This window comes from Haliotis asinina, chromosome 7 (assembly GCF_037392515.1).
Source record: "Haliotis asinina isolate JCU_RB_2024 chromosome 7, JCU_Hal_asi_v2, whole genome shotgun sequence".
NCBI lineage: Eukaryota > Metazoa > Mollusca > Gastropoda > Lepetellida > Haliotidae > Haliotis > Haliotis asinina.
This window is the reverse complement of record NC_090286.1, coordinates 26,007,142-26,025,043: the sequence shown is the minus strand read 5'-3', so window position 1 is coordinate 26,025,043 and position 17,902 is coordinate 26,007,142. Positions and strand designations below refer to the sequence as shown.

Below are 17,902 nucleotides of genomic sequence, written 5' to 3'. Positions count from 1 at the left end.
TCGCAATATCACACGTTTCATATACGGTTATCAGAGCATAGTGACTACAATGGCTAGCATTGACGTTTGCCAACTGGCGTTGTTAGAACTGCTGAGAGAGAGAGAGAGAGAGAGAGAGAGAGAGAGAGAGAGAGAGAGAGAGAGAGAGAGAAAGGGGAGGGAGAAACACATGCGCACACACAAAACATACCACACAGAGAGAAAGAGAAAGAAACACATGCACACACAAAAAACATACCACACACACAGAGAGAGAGAGAGAGAGAATCTCAGCAGTTAGCCGAAGTACCTTGCCTGTATGTCGCTGACATTAACATGGTTGACACAGGCTCCCTTAGCCATCATCCGGACATATGTGCATGAAAAGTTCTTTTCTTTTATCTCATGTTATAGATTTGTTACGGATCAGTAAGTATGAGGCGATGAGCTTTTTGTATTTAGATATATATGCTGACGCTAGACAGAGACCAATCATTACCCTTCATCCTATATTCATTTTTCTCTACTTACATTTTATATTTCATGATTGAAATACATACGTAATACTTTAATTTGACTCTATCACGTGAGTTATAGCATTACTTGCAGAAACGTGACAAGCTTGCTAGCAGATACATTAAATCACATATTAATGCCCCTTGTTCTCAAGTACGAATTAATACATCACACTTCAGGATGTACAATGGCATGATGGACATGGTGTAAATCATACATGCAAAGAATAGGAGTTTTTCGAGAATATTTTAGTGTTAGTGCATGAGCATGTATACGTACTTGAATATACTTTCTCACTCAAGCACATTCACGCGAAACTGCAGTTTGGATAAAACGTGTTAATGTGCCAGCATTTCTAGACCCATGAACAAAGAACTGTCACATGTAACATGTGTACATGTATGCATTACCATGTACAGATGCTTAGAGTATAACTATCACTGCTTAATCTATAGCATAGCCACACACAGCAACTCTAAATCCCATATCTATATTCTAGAGCTTTCAGCAATAGATATGTAAATTAGCATATGTATGGAACCAGATATAGTGCATCGTCTTATATTTCTCACTTGTAGATATATATATGAACAAATGTGTACATGTGTACACAAAGGTTTGAGGATCGCAATATTATGCATTACATGACCCCTGGAGATCCGGGTTAGAATTCATCGTCAGTTACCAAAGCTTGTCGTAAAAGGCGACTATCGGGATCGGTTGCAAATTGCTCAGGCTCACTGACTTGGTTGACACACTTCATCGCAATCACACGTCCAAATTGCGTAGGTTGATGTTCATGATGTTGATCACTGGATTGTCTTGGCCAGACTCGATTATTTACCAACCGCCGCTATATATCTGGAATACTGCTGAGTGAAGCGTAAATCTAAACTCACACACTCACTCATAAGCAACAACTGTAAAATGGAGAACTGCATGCTTTGTTGGGCATGTGGATGGTCGTCGGTGTGCTGTGGTGTTTGGTTTCATTTTTGCAATATTATTATTTTAGATTTAGATCGCCACGAATAGCTGCTGATACGGTGTTAAGCACTATCTTTAGCCTTAGAATACTACCCCAGTTCTCAAGTGGTTTGGGTTATTTCAGTATTTAGACATCATAAATCAAGCACTATATGTGTATTCGTTTGACCTAATGACAAGAAACGATTGTAGAATTGCACCTGAAAGCATATATGATTAATTTGACTGTTCATAAATCAAGCACTATATGTGTATTCGTTTGACCTAATGACAAGAAACGATGTAGAATTGCACCTGAAAGCATATATGATTAATTTGACTGTGGTGTAAATTCAAGGGTAGTAGACCGTATGATTTATCATATCTGTGGAGTATAGTGAACAGCTGTTTCATCGGAAGTTGGTAAGTAATTAAGAACATACATTGGACGCTGTCACAATCGGCATCTGTCCAATCCGGCAAGTTGTCAACACCAGCATTAAGTCTCAGTCCTACCCCCGACTTGTTAATTTATCACCAGCTCTACAATCCAGCACGTTGTCTAAACCGTGCTATCTCTTCAGTCCCGATGAGTGCCGGTTTAGACAGCTTCCACTGTGTACAACCTCACAAGAAAACATACACTTTCATTCAAGTTTACGACTGGCTTTAAGATTCTCTAAGATTAAGTTTGCTAATACATAAAGAAGTTATCGTTTCTAATTTGTATCTAGGTTCTATTTTTGGAAAATACTTTAGGGAGATTGATCTTGACTAAACTCCTGACACGTAACATTGTCCCCGTGTAACAACTTAATGTTTGTTTATTTCAGCGATATTTTGAACGGTCATTGGTCAGTTCATGATTGCAACGTCGTACAGCGGAATGCCACGTCTACAACGTGTTGGTGTGATGTCCCTGGTCACTTCGCACTTGTGGTCAAACAAATAAATGTTACGGTAAAGAAAATAGCATGCCCACACCCATTGTCATGAAGGATCCAAATGATGCATCGTATTTTATTAATATATTCATATTTTCACGTGTGTATATATCCATATTTTCGAGAACATATGCAAGACTCGGCACTGTGAACATTATTTCAACTTGGATATATTTCCACTAATCCCTCGTACCTCCTTGGTTAATCTCTAAATATGCACTATGTGTCCGTGCTTGTCATTTTATGGAGACACGATTGACGTATGCATTCGGAATTCGTTCCTACATATGCACCTGGCAGTACAACCTCTTGGTACAAACGCTGTCACCTTCCTTGATTTATGGACAGCAGGTATCTGTATAAGAACTGCACTTTTCAAGACTTGAAAACGGCAGTCTGCATATGAACTCTGTCTAATACTTGTAAACCGTATTTTATGTTTGTTTTAAGGTATTTTTTCTTTTCCGTTTAGATTCCTATTGTTCCTGAGACCTATGAAGGGATATTGTTGAGTGGCTGTATAGCATCGATGTGCGGGCTGGTCGCAACCCTCATTGTGTATCTGTTCACATGGAGGTAGGATGTTTGTAATAATGTGATATGACAAATACATTTTGTAATATTGATTTTTGATTAAGTAGTTAAGGCAGCATTTCCATATGCCCCTGTCGTGTTCGTTTACGTGTTTTATGCCGAGGTTACCAAGAAAGTACTTTTTCTTCGGGGAATAAATATAATCTATATGAACACATAAGCAAAATGTATGTTTAAAAGTCAAGAGATAATACAGATGAGCTGCACGTTTTCCAAAAGAATATAGGGACGTCGAGGTAGCTCAGTGATTAAAGCGTTCGCTTGACAGACCGAATATCCGGGTTCGATTCCCAACACGGGTACAACGTGTGAAGTCCATTTCTGGTGTCCCCCGCGGTGGTATTGCTGGAATATTGCTAAAGGCGGCGTTAGTCACACACTCACTCACTCACTCACTCACTCATTCATGAAGAATATTAATGAAAATTCAACTGAAGCGGTGAAATTGAAGGAAGAACACGACCTTGCCTCACCCGTCACCGTATCACTTCTGAAATTCATTCAAAGTCTTGTAAATCCAACTGACAACATATGTGGAAATGAATGTACATGTGCGAGCTCTTTATAAATAATCCAAAAATGTTAGAACGATTTTCATACTGTGGAAAAATACATCATATCCGAACAAGAAGACAAAGGATGTAAAAGGAAGAGAATGGGTTGGATTTCAATATAAATAACAAAACTACGATTTCATGTTATTGGTGAGCGCCGTTCTGTATACTTGTTTAATTACTATTTGAAGACTGACACGTTTTACGAAGCCGCTCAGCGATCCCCGAAGAGTGAATATTACTCCGCATTTAGCAATATACCAGCAGTATCACTGGCTGGGGACACCAGAAATGGGATTCACACATTGTACCCATGTGGGGAACTCGGGTCTTTGGCCTGGCGAGGAAACACTTTGTTTAATCATCGGACTACCACACCTCCTCAACACTCAAAGACAGTAGCATGTGATCCTAAGTGGACACATTGGAATTAGATTTGTTACTTAACGTCAGTTCATGCATTAAGCAGCGGTTGGAACGAGTGCTCAATGACTGCCTTTAATGTAAAAATATTTTTACAGGCACTTAGTGGGAGAGACCCACTGTATACACATCAACTTTGTGCTCAGTCTCACTGTCATCAACGCCATATGCATCCTTTGTCTTGGGAAGACCCAGATTCAGGTAAACCCGATCTGTGTTACTTTACCGTAGTTCGTCACGTAAGAGAGCAAGCATTGTGTCGATGGAGGGGGATAACTGAGTGATTGAGTATAGTTTTACGCCGCTTTTGGCAGTATTCATGCAGTATGACGGTGGGGGACAGCAGAACTGGGCTTCACGCATTGTACCCATGTGGGGAATCAAACTGGGGTCTTCGACGTGGCGAGCGAACGCTTTAACCTCTGGGCTACCCCATCTCCCTTATGAAGGAATAGGATTAACACTGGTTTGTCATACAGGTTTCGAACTGGTGTATTTTCAGTTGAGACGATCCGAACGGGTGTACTGCATTTTCAAATTCGAAACTTCGCACTATTCGTTTGCGATTTGTGTGTATGGATCGGAATTTCTGCTTCGTTTGGGAAACATATATTAACTTAAAGCTCATCTTAAACATCAGGTATGTGACCTCATTTGATAAAGGTCAGTCAAAAGACGAATTCCCTTACACTGATTCAGCTACCTGTAAATACCGGTGAAATCCGTCCTGTGTTTAGATACAGATCTACGATGCATGAAACTGCAGAGATAAATACTCTTTACAAGACTGCATTTTAAGAGGGAAATTAACTGCACGTTGAATGAAATTCCAGAACCCTTTACCTTTGGTATTTACATTAGAGCAATTTGGAAGTGCAGTCGTGCATGTACCTTCTACGGCGATTTCTACGTGCTTCATACCACTGCTCAAATGATTATGAGCCTGTTACAAAACTGAATTAGAAAAGCATTCTGAAAGTTTGACAAGGTAGACATGAGTATATTTCAATTTTGACGCATCACTGACGAGAACGAAAGCGGGAATTGTAAAATCGTGTTGTTTAGTTTGCCGCTGAATTAGACAGAATTAGACAGTAAAGGATTGTCACCATGACGTGATGGGCGTTTGTGGAGTCAGGAGTCATCATTTATGTAAGCCTCCCGACTAGACCCAGCGAGCAGAACGATATTTAGAGAGTTAGTAAACAACTATCTGCGCGGTTAATAACATAAAAATTGGGTTTCAGAGCCCTACATCGTGAAAAATATTAAACACTTTCTGGTGATGTGTATTTCAAGCGAATGAGTTTTGGAAGGAATAGTGGTGTAATTGCGTTTCTATGTTACGACAACCCGGCAGGAGTCAGCCATTAGTGTTTCCATGAAGACAGCAGGACGTACAACAGACTTTTATAGAAGGACAATTTATATTGCCTGTGCTGATCCACATGTCGTGTCAACCTGTCAGGCTCCAATGGCGATATTTATTTACAGGAAGTAAACAGTTGTACCCTGTTGGTTCCCGCTGTTTTACGACACAGGGGAAGAATTTTTTTTTTCTTTACTCTGGATGTTTGGATGATACACCGTGGCAGCTGAAGATAAATGTACCTCACTATGCATCAGGCGTCATATAATTATCAAAACTACATCTAGAGCGTCGCGTAGGAAACCATTTACAAGAAATAATTGTTCCCAATAAAGTCACATTATCATATGTGTAGAGCCCTCATTAGATGCGATGACAACGTTGGAGACGTCCCATTTGACTTCACAGCGGGGTAATCTTAATAGGGTTGGTTGTTGCTTAACGATGCACTCAACACTATCCCAGCTACTTGAGTGCATTCTGTAAATAATCGAGTCTGGACCAGAAATCAAGGGATCAACATCATGAGCATCGATCTTTGCAAATGGGATAAGATTACATGTATCAACCAGGTCAGCGTTCCGGACCACCCGAGTCCGTTAGTCTCCTCTTACGACAAGCATATTGCCAAGCGCAGCGTTTAACAACAAACCACCCAACCAACAAGCATATGATGTCAGCCTGTAAATAACAAGATCTAGACAAGACAATCCGGTGATTATCATTATAATCACCAAACCTGACCTCCGGTTCCTTTTGGTTGAACAGTATGAAGTGTTTTTACATAGTCTTCAATGGTAACATATTATGTTTTAAAAGGTCATTAACAGTCATTAAATGTGTGTATGGAAGATATATGTATGTGTACAGTATGGCCATAAAGTCACAAAAAGACAAATATTTTGGATAGGTTGAACACACCTACCCCAGTTCCGCACCAGTTGTCACCTTTTAACAGTCTAAGTAAACTTATCCTAAATACTTTTCGTTACACTCCACTACTCTCGTCAGGTTACCTTTGAGATTGCACATTCGCACATACCTTTTTAACTTTTTATCTCGAAAACGTTCGTATCCGAACGCTTTCGAATGCTATTTGTCGTACGCTCGCTTCCGGGTGATGCACAGGGCGTACGTACAACCATGGCAACGGTGAGTAAACAATCGCTGAAAATAGTGTTTTGGTCAGTATTCAAGGATGTTATCTTGAGGAAATATTAGCTAATGGTAACCATGTCAACAGAAGCCCCAAAGCATATATACTGCAGGTCAAATAAATGTTATATGCGGATTTTTGTTTGTGGCGAGATATGTGTCAGTGACCTGAATATTTTGAAAGTCCCTTCGATCCCTAAATAGTAGCCATTGTCTGACTGGTTAAATCTATTTAACCATCTCGCGTTTGACTGGACGGTCATTGGTCGCTCAAAGGTTACCTGACGCGACCTTTTACCAGGTTTTGTTAGACTCAGTGGTGGCGTGTAGCGAAACACACTGAGACTGAGTTTACTAAGACTGCGCCTCTTGCAAACATCTTAGCCTAGTTCCATCTAGCACCTGCTGCGCAAACCAGGCTGGGCTGATGATGGTTACGTAATCTGATTTTGACTAGTAAAACCTCTAGTCGCCTCGGAGGGTTGTCTCCCATTTGTTACACATGCCAGTTCTTACACACTCTGATATTGCCAGTTGTTACACATTCGGGATGAGGGGTTAGTTACTGTTATACCTACAACAGTTGTGGACTAGCCCAAACTGCTCAGTAGAAGGATCTATAGTAAAGCAGATAACGTGAATCAAAGGGATTATGAGCATGCAGTTTTGATCCTTTTTTTACTCAAGAAATGTTTGTTTGATTAAATGTTTTCACAGTAAGCATTTAATGTTTACCTTTCTATCTTGAGATGATTTCTTCTTCTCAAGGCAGTTGGGTTAACTCAGTCATACTGAGAAAACATTTACCACAAATGGCTGGGGATTACCCTTGCACATTAGCCATTGTTGGTATACAAATGGTAGAGTATGTCACATCACAGCGAGGCAGATCACAAGTTGTTTTTGAAGGATTCCTCTACAAGAAGTCCACAACACGACAGACATGTCAGCACTGGGGATGCATTGTTAAGACACCATTTATGTGGGTGGTACTTCCACACCTTGCCCTGGGATCAGGCGTGTAGACAGACAGATGACAATTTACAGAAGATTATCAGTCTACTACAGACAGACAGATGACAACTTACAGACAGACAGATGGCAACTTACAGAAGATTATGAGTCTACTACAGACAAACAGATGCCCACGAGAAGTTGCAGAAAGACATTGCTCCATCCGACCTTGTACTTGCAGCTATCCAGGCTGTGGAAGCTGAGCTTCCTAATGCCAAGATCAAGGGAAGTTTCTTTCATTTCACTCAAGCCACACGAAACTTGCGATTAGCTAGCCATACTCTACAAGGGTGACATCAGTGCAGTAGAATGAAATGTAGTGCTAATCAATAGTGCTGCTTCCTCTTTCTGTCTATAATGAGTATGGACTATCCCTTCCTTCACTAACAGGAAATAGGTGTGTGCAGTGGTCTGTGACCTCATGTGTATTGGGGTGTGTAACACATGACGTGTGTAACATGGAGGGATACGCCTCGGAACATGAGTTGCTGAAGACAGGTTCTGATTCTAATCATGACGTTTGTTGTCGCTGATATAAATGATAAAGTCAACATGGCTGTGTCTTGGTTCTTACGTTTGCGGTGTTTCGGCGAATCTCTGTTCAGCCTGGTAACTCTGATAACTTTGGATTTTTTCAAATTCAATTTTCAAATCCATTTACGTGTATACTTTCCTATGCCAAGCAATACACATTAACATATCTTCGTGTGTTAGAAACGATTATATTTGAGTGACATTTCCCTGACGTTAGATTTATATAAAAATGGTACATTTGAAAACGAGAAATGATTTGAAATGTAATTATAACGAAACACATATAATGGTCTGTTGTTGTTTTAACTTCTGAAAACGAGAACACCATCCGTCATTAATTTTTCACACCCACAATGAAGTCGTCAGTTGACATAGTGTCAACTTGAAACAGTGCACTATGCTATTTAGGGTTCTACAGCTACAGGCTCACATATTGGCTATTCCAAGACTGTCCCACCGGCAAGCGAGTTTCAACACTCTAATATAATTATTGGTAACCTAGGTTGCCCTTGGCTTCCATCGTTGTTTAAAGCATAGTTTCTGTCACAAAGAATACTGACTGAAAATCTTTGGCAATTACTTCAGAAAGACCAGTCCTGAAGATTGCAAAGCAGTTCTTCACTTGATTACGCATTGATTTGCATGAAACGAAGGGTTTATCGATTGAATGTGCACAGTTTCAGCTGTAACTGAAACATATTAAATATAAAGGACAAAAGCCTTTCCACATATATGAGAAATCGATTCTGATATATAATGACCAGGTGTTTATGACTGACTGGGGCGGTGGGGTAGCCTAGTGGTTAAAGCGTGCGCTCGTCACGTCGAAAACCCGGGTTCTATTCCTCACATGGAAACAATGTGTGAAGCCCATTTCTGGTGTTCGCCGCCATGATGTGCCGGTTTTTAGTTACAACCGGCGTAAAACCAAAAACACTCACTCACTATAAATGACTATGAAATAGTGTTGACACTATGTGTTCACGACCATCTATGCGAATCCTGCTCATTTGGGAGCATTCGTCTTCAATTAAGATCGAGCTGTACTATCGATAAATATAGCTTCAAAAATGCTGCTTGTGAAAACAAAGTACCTTTGAATGGTCACAAATCGCACAGCAGGTTTTCGTGAGTTATACTACTCGTCAAGTGTCGTAAAAAGAAAACAACATTATACTGCTTGCGGGTGATATCTGCATGACGTGTGTATGATATCTGGAGCATATGAACACTCAGAGGTGCAAGGAATAGGGCGTGTCTACCAGGAGAGTGGAAGCTACTTCTTGTTCCCCAGCCTGGTGCTCGCTATGGGGATGAAAACGTTAGACAGTATTGAAACAGTGACTTCACAGAGAGTCAGTACACTCTGAAGGGCACTCACAACTGTGGGATGTCATCTCGAAGGGATGACACTATATAACGAGAGATAATAGCGTTACTATGTCATCCCTTCCATGATATTGAATGCGGTTAGGTAGCCCATAGGTTAAAGCGTTCTCTCGTCACACCGAAGACCAGGGTTCGATGCCCGTCATGGATACAATGTATGATGCCCATTTCAGGTAATACTGGAATATTACGTACAACTAAACCCATTCACCACGTGAGTTATACTGTCTAAAACACACAAACTGTTTCAGTAAATTTAGAGGAGGTGTAAAACATGAGAATTCGGCCTTACACATTGTAATTCTATACATCCAAGCGCGATGGGGATCATAAACTTTTTAGCGCATTCCATATATGATTTGTTTTAGCAATAAATTTTTATCGCACGCAAAAGAAACACTGACTCGGTAAACAGTCGGGAAACTTCTCTGCTATCTCTTTGTGAAGTTGACAACATGACGAGAGCTACTGGTGTATCCAATATCGCATTTAGTAGATAAATTGTGCGCAGGAACGGAGAATGGAAAAAAAACGACTCTTCAGAAGTCGATTGATCCTTCGACAAGATTACAAAACAAGCACAAAAGAATGCATGGGTTATCCTTTAGTAGGAGATAACCAGAAGCCCCAACAATGAAGTGCGAGGTTTGCGCGATGATATCACCATCTCTGTTTCAGGCGCTGTGTGCCGCCGGCAAGATCCTTCTGCAGTTCTTCTACCTTGCTGCCTTTACCTTCCTATTCGTCGAGGCAGTCCACATGTTCGTCACAGTGCACGCCCGCCGTAGTGTGTCTGGGGGATTTCTCAAGTACTTCCTTATTGGATGGGGTATGTAATACATCTGTGCTGAAACTATCGTAGTCTGTCATGCAGACTTTGAGGCAAATCTATCTAAGAAAGTCTGTCATACAGACTTTGAAGCAAATCTATCTAAGAAAATCTGTCATACAGACTTTGAAGCAAATCTATCTAAGAAAGTCTGTCATACAGACTTTGAGGCAAATCTATCTAAGAAAATCTGTCATACAGACTTTGAGGCAAATCTATCTAAGAAAGTCTGTCATACAGACTTTGAAGCAAATCTATCTAAGAAACTCTGTCATGCAGACTTTGAGGCAAATCTATCTAAGAAAGTCCACGCAAGTCTAGAAAATGTGACAAGTCTAGATTTCCACCGGGAAGCAAGTCTCAGGGCTCCTTTTTATTATATTTTATTTATTTTCCTATGAGCTGCTGATCACTGGTTCTGTTTGTATATCATAGATAAAGAGAAACGATTCATATCATTTTAGTCGAATGAGGACCAAGTCACCCATTTTGACCCCCGAGCCACCGAATCTTCTCTGTTGACCAGTGATCTTAGTACAAAGCTTTTATAACGCTAATGTGACTGTAACTCCCATACCTTAACGTAGGTTGTTTTGTACAACACCTAGGGCCTGTTTTCACAAATCACTAAGGTGATCATAAGTCGCGGTAACCTTAGTGCAGTGTTAAAGAATGGGAATCACGAACCTTAGTACAGGCTGTTTTGTGTAAAGAGCCCCAGCACAGTATATGTAGTTTGTCTCACAGCTCCTTAATTTTGGTTGTTATTTTCACATCCACTCAGCCCGCCCTGGAGAGTTAAGGCTTAAAATGAAGCAAGTCTATATTGCCTCAGGTTATGAATGATCTGAATCTCCAATCTCGCCGGGTCTCCTTTTCAAATTAATGGGGATTTATTTGTTCGTGTACATCAAACTTATGAACGTTCATAGACTCCGCGTAGTCTAGTTGGTCGGTAAATGTAACCCTGATCCAACTGAAAACACCAAAAAGTGCGAACGAATTACAGGAATTGTCTACAAATTAAGGTCAAATACGTGTCTGAGATGATCAAATGCGTCAAAAAAGAAGTCGCAGTGATTTACGATGTCTTCATAAGCACTCAAAATATTCACTAGATGTGTGCGTCGAACTATCTCTGATGCTCATCAGACATGGAGATGTTTCCATACATTGTATATCACTTCCTACGCCCTACATCCCTTATCCTACATCCCCCGCCCTATGTATCCTACATCTCGCGCCCTATGTATTCTATATCCCACGTCCTATATATCCTACATCCCACGTCCTATATATCCTGCATCTGACGTCCTGTGTGTCCTATATCTCACGACCTATATGTCCTATATCCCACGTCCTATATATCCTACATCCCACGTCCTATATATCCTGCATCTGACGTCCTGTGTGTCCTATATCCCACGTCCTATATATCCTACATCCCACGTCCTATATATCCTGCATCTGACGTCCTGTGTGTCCTATATCTCACGACCTATATGTACTATATCCTATGTCATATATATCCTGTATCCCACGTCCTATATATCCCACATCCCACGTCCTATATATCCTACATCCCACGTCCTATATATCCTGCATCTGACGTCCTGTGTGTCCTATATCTCACGACCTATATGTACTATATCCTATGTCATATATATCCTGTATCCCACGTCCTATATATCCCACATCCCACGTCCTATATATCCTACATCCCACGTCCTATATATCCTGCATCTGACGTCCTGTGTGTCCTATATCTCACGACCTATATGTACTATATCCTATGTCATATATATCCTGTATCCCACGTCCTATATATCCCACATCCCACGTCCTATATATCCTACATCCCACGTCCTATATATCCTGCATCTGACGTCCTGTGTGTCCTATATCTCACGACCTATATGTCCTGTATCCCACGTCCTATATATCCTGCATCTGACGTCCTGTGTGTCCTATATCTCACGACCTATATGTACTATATCCTATGTCATATATATCCTGTATCCCACGTCCTATATATCCCACATCCCACGTCCTATATATCCTACATCCCACGTCCTATATATCCTGCATCTGACGTCCTGTGTGTCCTATATCTCACGACCTATATGTACTATATCCTATGTCATATATATCCTGTATCCCACGTCCTATATATCCTGCATCTGACGTCCTGTGTGTCCTATATCTCACGACCTATATGTACTATATCCTATGTCATATATATCCTGTATCCCACGTCCTATATATCCCACATCCCACGTCCTATATATCCTACATCCCACGTCCTATATATCCTGCATCTGACGTCCTGTGTGTCCTATATCTCACGACCTATATGTACTATATCCTATGTCATATATATCCTGTATCCCACGTCCTATATATCCTGCATCTGACGTCCTGTGTGTCCTATATCTCACGACCTATATGTACTATATCCTATGTCATATATATCCTGTATCCCACGTCCTATATATCCCACATCCCACGTCCTATATATCCTACATCCCACGTCCTATATATCCTGCATCTGACGTCCTGTGTGTCCTATATCTCACGACCTATATGTACTATATCCTATGTCATATATATCCTGTATCCCACGTCCTATATATCCTGCATCTGACGTCCTGTGTGTCCTATATCTCACGACCTATATGTACTATATCCTATGTCATATATATCCTGTATCCCACGTCCTATATATCCCACATCCCACGTCCTATATATCCTACATCCCACGTCCTATATATCCTGCATCTGACGTCCTGTGTGTCCTATATCTCACGACCTATATGTACTATATCCTATGTCATATATATCCTGTATCCCACGTCCTATATATCCCACATCCCACGTCCTATATATCCTACATCCCACGTCCTATATATCCTGCATCTGACGTCCTGTGTGTCCTATATCTCACGACCTATATGTCCTGTATCCCACGTCCTATATATCCTGCATCTGACGTCCTGTGTGTCCTATATCTCACGACCTATATGTACTATATCCTATGTCATATATATCCTGTATCCCACGTCCTATATATCCCACATCCCACGTCCTATATATCCTACATCCCACGTCCTATATATCCTGCATCTGACGTCCTGTGTGTCCTATATCTCACGACCTATATGTACTATATCCTATGTCATATATATCCTGTATCCCACGTCCTATATATCCCACATCCCACGTCCTATATATCCTACATCCCACGTCCTATATATCCTGCATCTGACGTCCTGTGTGTCCTATATCTCACGACCTATATGTACTATATCCTATGTCATATATATCCTGTATCCCACGTCCTATATATCCCACATCCCACGTCCTATGTATCCTATATCCCACGTTCTATATATCTTATATCTCACGTTCTGTGTATCTTATATCTCACGTACTATATATCCTAAGGACGTATCTTACATCTCACGTCCTGTGTATCCTATATCCCACGTTCTATATATCTTATATCTCACGTTCTGTGTATCTTATATCTCACGTACTATATATCCTAAGGACGTATCTTACATCTCACGTCCTATGTATCCTATATCCCACGTTCTATATATCTTATATCTCACGTTCTGTGTATCTTATATCTCACGTACTATATATCCTAAGGACGTATCTTACATCTCACGTCCTGTGTATCCTATATCCCACGACCTATATATCCTATATCCCACGTTCTATATATCTTACATCTCACGTTCTGTGTATCTTACATCACACGATCCTACATCTCGGCTCCCTGGGTGCCTCACACTAGACTGCCATACGTGTTGTTATCCTGCCTTCCTCACAGCATTAAGGGATAAAACACGAGTGACCTGCTCCGAGTCTGAATGTTGTGTCTGATCTCGTCGACCCGTTCCAAACAGAAGAGAAACGGTTGCCCTGTGTGATCGCTATGTAAGGGATTCATTGGGCAAGCACTATAAATCCACCATTAATGTAGCACAAAAACAGCAATAATCTTAGACGCAACGTGAAAGCTATGGGGGAGATGGGGGAAGAGACGCCGACATAACCTGTGCAGTGTTGCGTCACTCGTCGCTGGAGAAATCACCGGGTTTATTTTAAACTAGCCTGTCTCACAGTCCCTGAACTGTAATGTTTTACCTAGTCAGTCTCACGGTCCCTGAACCACATTATTTTTCCTACAGCCTAGCCCTCTCTGCATTGCTAAAGCTCTAAATGAAGCAAGTCTAGATTCTGAATTTAATTTAAATGGGTGTATTTGTTACAATCAAAATTATATATTCAGTGTCTATATTTTACCCTCCGCAACAGAGCCCAGACCTTTCTGCAATGCTTAAGCACTGAATGAAGCAAGTCTAGATTTCACCAAGTATTGAATCTCCTTTTTCACTGGGGCTCCTTTTCAATTTATTAGAAATTGTTCCTGTCCATCAAAACGTGCATCTGCTGGCGCTGGCTAGTTAAGGGAATCGAAACCGGGCCTTTGGCTAGCGTCACCGGAACTACGAAATGTGACAATAACAGTGCAACTGATTAGAGAAAAAAAGTATACATGTAATGACCTACCTTTCACCGACATTCTGGAGTTAAACTATGGTTTTGTGTGATAATTATCTTTGTGTGTGAATCATCAGCGAATGTTGAGTGATGACAGGTTTGGAATGTTTGGTGAAGGTGTTTGTACGTTTGTCTGGGGATGTTGTCGTTTACCGTCAACCCCTTCATAAACGTAATATACTAGTGTATAATAAACATAGTATGCATACATCAGATGTTATAACTAAATGATGCCGCATGTTGTGGTGCGTGTCAGTCTTGTCATCATCATGTTCTTAATAGTATTAGTATCATCAGAGTCGTCGTCACCATTATCATCACTTCTAGATAGTACTAGCACCATCACTGTCGTCGTCGTCATCATCATCATTATCAGTTCTTTATAGTCGTTGTCTTCATGAGCGTCTTTTCCTGATGGTATTAGTATCATCATCATCATCATCATCATCATCATCGCTCTCGTCGTCGCCATCTTTATCTTTCATAATCTTGAGTGTCTTAACGTTTCAAGATTCGAAGCACAGAGTGTGACAGTTGGCTTGCCATCCGCTCTTCGGGATATCATTTGTCTCAAGTGTTATCACGGCACAGGCTGTCACGTGTAGTTTCATCCTACTTGTTGACAATTTGTGCATAAGAAATTATATCTTCTCCGAAATTAATTAGCAGGCAGGAATAATGACAGAGAAAGGGATTCGTGTGGACAGCTCGCTTACTGTTATGAAACATGTTTCTTAATTACGCTGTCTAATTTTTGGCTTATATATGTGTAATATTCATTGGCGGATTCAGAGGGATTAAGAAAATATAAATTATCTTCAAGCACAAAAACGACAATCTCCATTTTGTACATCTTCCCAGTTACGGTTCCATGTGTAAATAATATTCAGCCATGACAAAAACAATGGTGAATATTCCACTGGAAACTTGAACTTAATTCCAACTTGGACATTTCAGTTGGAATCAACTGTCCGAAGTTTTGCACTTTCCATTGTAATCACTGAACGTGAGCATCGTAATCAGGAATATTTCCTAGGCACCGACAAGACAATCATAAACAGGAATATGTTCAAGAACGAGAGACAGACAAACAACGAAAATGTGTGTAATGCATTACAAGCGTTTATTACAAGCGGTTATTTGTTGCTTTACAAGAGAGTAAAAGTTATGGAACAGATCGACAAGGAACAGTTGGGTAGCCCAGTGGTTAAAGCGTTCGATAGCCACGCCGAAGATCCGGTTTGCATTCCTTTCATGGATACAGCGTGCGAATCCCATTTCTGGAGAGCCCGGGAGTGATATTGCTGGAATATTGCTGAAATGGCTTTTAAATCCCTCATTCACTCACTCACTCGAGCAGCACATGGTACCTTATCACTGTTAGCAAAAATCAGGGTAAAACATGAAATTTCCACGTGTATATTGTATTTTTCCGGCTTAGCTATAAAAGTCAATGAATCACATCAATTTGCATGAAAATGACTGTAGTTTTACGCGGTTTACTTGAGCAATACTCCAGAATATAAAGATGGTTCCCACCAGAAATAGATGTAGGGAATCAAGTTTGGGTCTTCAGCGCCATGAGCGAACACTTTATAACCACTAAGCGGTTGACGGACTGCCCCAGCCCTTTAATGCTGACATGATGCGATGTAAGGAAAATACAAAGTAATTAAAACCTCGCTTAATATACATCCTTATCATGTGTCTGTCATTCTTCCAGGAATCCCTACTTTGGCAGCCGGAAGTGTCGTGGTGGCCTCTGAGAGATATGGTTACGACGAGCGTTGTCGTGAGTGGTAAGTATGGCGCGTGTAAGATGTCATGCAGATAAAAAAATTCGTTATAGCATTTTTCTCTGACACGTGGCAGAGTTGTAGGGAAAATATATGCTGTTCAGGTCTGAGAGTCTGTTCTTGGAGCACGTTTACTAATATAGACATCCGTCAAAATGCAATATGGTCGACTGATACGTTTGGATGTATATAACGACAAGGTATTTGAATTATTATTTAAACAATAACTGCTAAATTAACTTTAGAAATCAAGATAAGTGAAATGTTACTATGTTCATAAAATATTTCGGCGCCTGTCAAAATGAACTCGTATGTGACGGATCGAATGTCCTGTTGAAGAAACATTGCTGTTTTCATAGGTCTGTATGTGATTGTTTAGCGACGGACAGAGATATATTGTGATTAATTTTGAAGAAATGTTTGATCCGTTTGTGAATGTGTCGGCGTTATTAAAAACTGGACACACCGTAGCCCGTGGCATACAGCGTGATCGATCGTTTCATTTCGCACTTCAAAAGACTTGTTATTTCCGTATGTCATAATACAAGAAAGCCTGTAAGCGTGATTGAAAAATGCAGATCGAACGGTTTTGACTGTTGTCTAGACCTCCACAGATGACGTGACATGACATGAATGACATGTTGACGTGGAGGGTGCATACTGTTTGTCATGAAAAAAAGAAAATTAAAAGCTTGTTGTCTGTGAGCCTGTAAGCTTAATTGAAAACTATAGCTCGAATGTTTTTGACTGATGTCATGACCTCCAGAGATCAAAGCACTGTCTAAAAATACACTGTCAGTTAAATACAAGCAGGCTCACATTGGTGTTTGTGACATGACCTGAAAGGTTCATGCTGTTTACATGGACGTGATGTTAAACCTGAAAGGTTCATCCTGTTTATAGGAACGTGATGTTGACCTAAAAGGTTCATCCTTTTTACATGAACGTGATGTTGACCTGAAAGATTCATACTGTTTACATGAACCTGATGTTGACGTGAAGTGTTTATACTATTGATATGAAAGTGATGTTGACCTGAAGTGTTTATACTATTGATATGAAAGTGATGTTGACCTGAAGGGTTTGTACTTTTGACATGAATATGAAGTGGACCTGAAGGATTTATACCACTGACATTAACGTGATATCGATGTTGACGTGAAGGGTTTATACTACTGTTTATAGGAACGTGATGTTGACCTAAAAGGTTCATCCTGTTTACATGAACGTGATGTTGACCTGAAAGATTCATACTGTTTACATGAACC

The 17,902-nt window shown here is 40.5% G+C and overlaps 1 protein-coding gene across 4 annotated transcripts in view; it reads left to right on the top strand.

The window, feature by feature from the left end:
* Positions 1-17,902, top strand: part of LOC137290956 (uncharacterized) — a 109,384-nt gene that overhangs the window by 78,958 nt on the left and 12,524 nt on the right. For 3 of the 4 annotated variants that reach the window (XM_067822183.1, XM_067822180.1, XM_067822181.1), the window contains 6 exons: positions 394-408; positions 2,295-2,421; positions 2,878-2,981; positions 4,075-4,177; positions 10,116-10,266; positions 16,562-16,637. In XM_067822183.1, coding sequence (XP_067678284.1) covers positions 394-408; positions 2,295-2,421; positions 2,878-2,981; positions 4,075-4,177; positions 10,116-10,266; positions 16,562-16,637 — 576 coding nt within the window. The remainder of the gene's footprint in view (positions 1-393; positions 409-2,294; positions 2,422-2,877; positions 2,982-4,074; positions 4,178-10,115; positions 10,267-16,561; positions 16,638-17,902) is intronic. The other variant, XM_067822182.1, reaches the window with a different exon arrangement.